Consider the following 4,146-nt stretch of genomic DNA (forward strand, 5'->3'; position numbering starts at 1 on the left):
CAGCATCCAACATCTGCAGCATCCAACATCTGCAGCATCCAACATCTGCAGGTTCTTGTAGGAGCGTTCATGTAAATAATGTCACGTAATCAATGGAGGGAAGGAAAGTCACAGATACAAGGTGTTTCCTAGTGTTGCTATAGGAACTCAGAAGTAACTGGAACAAAACTGCTGAGCAGGCCTGAAAAGGACAGGTTTGTCTTTGTGTCTCGTTGTTCCAGAGTTGGATGTAGGAGCTTCAGAGTTTTTATGAGGAGCGTCAGATGTGCTCGATTTGTGGTAAATAAAAAGAAAATCAAATTGTGTTTAAAAATGCATTAATGTGTATGAATGACCTGACCGAGGGTCGTCTGGTTCCATCTCAGGCTGTTGAAAAGTTTTTGAGACGTTCTGTTGGAGTTCAAACTGCACAATGTGAACACAAACCAGTTTCCTCTGAGGCTGAACTGAAGTTCAAAACTGGAGCTGTGCAGCAAACATTACACTTCATTCACCTGAGATGATGGTTCCTTTCTCAGCCTCGGTGTGTGTGCATGTGTGCGTGCGCGTGTGTGTGTGAGCGCTGACGCTGCTGTTTTCCTGTGTGTTTCTGATAAACAGAAAGTGCGTTTGGCTCGAATCCGCATGGCGAAGAAAGGAACAGCCAACGCCTTCCTCCAGTACAAAGAAGACCAGGCGCTGGGAGTGAGACACACACACACACACACACACACACACACACACCAGTGTGTGGTTCTCCTCCTCCATCTGACGGTCACATCTGTCCAGCTGTTTAGTTTAACATCTGTCCAGCTGTTTGGTTTAATGAGCTGCAGATCAGAACATCTTAGTTTTTCATAGTTTTTACCTGCAGCTTCAGAGAACTGTCTCTGGACCATCAGGAGGAAACGTTCACACTCCCTGAAGCTGTGACAGTCACATCCATGTAGCGTGTTTCTAGAGTTCTGCTGGACATGTGAACAGAACCTGAAGAACCAGCACATTTTAAACATTTACCACCAAATTCAAAGTTTAAAGTCAGACAAGTTGTTCTGCTCAGGGCTCAGTCAGATAAAGATCAGAAACAGTTGAGCACCTGCTCCCTGAGGTCACGGCAGCATCCTGACCCGTGTCTTTGGGTTCTCAGGACCGAGACAGTGACATCACGGCTCTGTGTGTGAAGACCAGGTCGGCCTTCGAGCACCAGCACCACCACCTGCTGCACTGCCTGGAGAAAACCACGGTGAGTTCCTCACGTGTCAACTCGAAACTTCTGGGAGACCCGAACACACCTGTACCTCATCTGTACCCAATCTGTACCCCATCTATACCCCACCTGTACCACACCTGTACCCCATCTGTACTACAACTGTACCCCATCTGTACCCCATCTGTACCACACCTGTACCCCATCTGTACCACACCTGTACCCCATCTGTACCCCATCTGTACCACACCTGTACCCCACCTGTACCCCATCTGTACCCCACCTGTACCCCACCTGTACTCCACCTGTACTCCACCTGTAGCCCACCTGTCCCTCACCTGTACCTCACTTGTACCCCAGTAGTCCAACACATGTCCTTCACCTGTCCCTCACCTGTACCCCGCCTGTACAGCAGCTGTAATAGAGTTTTCCTGTTTGACACAGGTATGACAGACCTAAAAGGGTCTCTCTCCTCCTTCGTCTCTTCACAGAACCACGAGTTCACAGATGAGATGACGTACAGTGAGCTGTGCATGACTGAGTCTGTGGGCTTCAGAACCAGCCGCAGCACCTCCTTGTCCAGCCATCAGGGGGTGCAGAACAACTCCACAGGCTGCTGCCCCCGCCGTGCCCGCAGGAGAGCGGCCATGCGATTGGCTAACTCCACGGTGTCCGTTAGCCGCGGGAGCATCCAGGAGCTGGACACGCTGCAAGTCAAAACCACCTCCATACCCCCACAGAAGTAAAAACTCACCCAAATACACAAAATTATTAGATAAAGGCCTAAAGCAGCAAAAGGCTGGATAAAAGCTAAAATTAAGAAGACAAAACTTGCCAATTTTAAGAACAAACATTTTGAAGGAATTGTAGAGATCTCTCTTAATTTCTGGGGAAATGTTTGAAAAGTATAAGAACTAGAGACATTGTATTTCTGTTGTGACTTGGAGCTTTAGAAATAAACTGTACTGAAAAACCTGCTGAAATGTATCTGAAATGGAAGTACAAGTCTAAGTTAGCAGAAATAGAAAGAACACATATTTGCTGAATTAGTTTTAAATAAGCAGTAATTAAAAAAATGAACAAAAATTAAGAAAGTAGATTAAAAAAAAGTTGAGATTAGAAAAAAAAGGATAAAAAGTATCTGAAAGGCAGAAATAACCTTAAACTACCAGAAGAAAGGAATGTGTATTTGGCTGAAAAGGATAAAATTAGCATAAAAACAGCTAAAGAACAGCTGAAACAGCAGAAATGGCTGAAACTAGCATAATTAAGCTTAAGCATAACAAGCTGAAATTAGCATAAAGAAGTTAATTAGGTGGAAAGTAGTAGAAATTTCCATGAAAAACTTGAATTTATCTGAAAGCAGCTGTAATTAGCTAAAAATGCTAAAAAGCTAGTTGAAAAGGTAGAACAAGCTTAAATTAGCAGAAGAAAGTGGAAAGAACATGATTGCCCAATTAGGCTGAAAGAAGCAGAAATGAGAACCAAAAAGCAGAAATTATCTGAAGACAGCTGAAATCAGAAAAAAAAAACAGCTGAAAAGCAGCTAACAACGCAGGAAGAAGTTGAAATTACAAGAAGTGGAGAAAGAATATTTTTTGATGAGATATGCTGAAAAAAGTTGAAATTAGTGCAAAAAATGTGGAATTAGCTGAAAAAGCAAAAATTAGCATAAAAACAGCTATATAGTAGCTGAAATAGCAGAAAAAGCTGAAACTTGCAGAAATAATCTGAAAGGAGCATAACAAGCTGAAAATAGCAGAAATAAGTTGGAAGTAACACAAAATGTTGTAGTTAGTAAAAAGAATCTGAAAGGCGCACAAAACAGCTGAATAAACAGCTGAAATTAGCTAAAAGTAGCTGAAAACAGTTTACATTTGCAGCAGAAAGCTGAAAGAAGCTGAAGCAGAACAAAACGTGAAAAGAGCAGTAAAACTTTATAAACAGTTCTAAAGATCTGAAGGATGTAAAATGAGCTCAATTCATTTTCTATGAGAAAAAATGGCAGAAAAAGCTAAATATTTCTAACAGCTAAAGTTGCACCAATACCAAAGTCATAGCAGGATTGTCCTGAAAGAGCCGAACGTTTTGATTCATGATTGGTTGAAATAGCTGAAAACTGCGGGACGAGAAAGATGCTGAAAAACGTACGAAAGAAAAATGGATCACAATAGAGAGAACGATTCATAAACATTCAGATTATTAGAGAAAGCTAAAATCACAGCAGCCATCAGCCGAAGGAGCTGAAAGTTTTAATGTACAAACAGCTAAAATAGCATAAAGTCTGCCCGTGCATTTTGATAAAAATAAAACATGCAGAGAAATAAAAACAGGAAAATAAAAGTGCAGAGTCAGCATCCACTCAGAAAGAGTGACTCAGAGTTTTTAAAAAGTTTATCCAGATCGACCTGAAACCAAACATGGCCGACATTGTTAGTTCTGGTTCTGGTTCTTAGAACCAGGCTACACATTCCTGTGGTGAACCTGAGCGTGGTCTTCATCAGACCTACTATAAACCTGTCGGGACTCGAAACTTTTTCAGACAAACATTTGGACAATAGACACTTCAGGAACTGACCAGAACCACGACGGAGGTACCAAACGGATCGCCTCCACACATCGAGCCTCCAGTCCTGGTACTGGTTTGGATCCAGTTCTTATTTAACACCAGGTGTTTCAGGAATAACCAACTCTTTACAGGATCAGAACAAAGAGCTGCTGACATCAGCAACTGGGGGTGGGGCTAGTGTTTAAAACAAGTTGCTTTTTAACAGAACCAGTTCAAAACCAGGTCCAGAACCGGTCCTGAACCAGAACAGAAACTGCTTCGGTAACTTAGCTGCTGTTAGCTAACGGTGGAAAAGCAGCGGTCGATTTGTACCTCCACTAAAAACGCTTCGTACTCAGCAGGTGATGGTTCTGAGGATCAGAAACTGTTTCCAATGGACTCTGAGTCCCAG

General features: G+C 42.5%; 1 protein-coding gene across 1 annotated transcript in view; it reads right to left on the reverse strand.

Moving 5' to 3' along the window:
• Positions 1-4,146, reverse strand: part of LOC119417383 (potassium voltage-gated channel subfamily D member 1) — a 48,240-nt gene that overhangs the window by 551 nt on the left and 43,543 nt on the right. Inside the window, exon 9 of the mRNA XM_037684586.1 lies at positions 1,107-1,207. Coding sequence (XP_037540514.1) covers positions 1,107-1,207 — 101 coding nt within the window. The remainder of the gene's footprint in view (positions 1-1,106; positions 1,208-4,146) is intronic.

The sequence above is a fragment of the Nematolebias whitei genome, chromosome 11 (genome assembly GCF_014905685.2).
Source record: "Nematolebias whitei isolate Nwh7 chromosome 11, NemWhi1, whole genome shotgun sequence".
Lineage (NCBI taxonomy): Eukaryota > Metazoa > Chordata > Actinopteri > Cyprinodontiformes > Rivulidae > Nematolebias > Nematolebias whitei.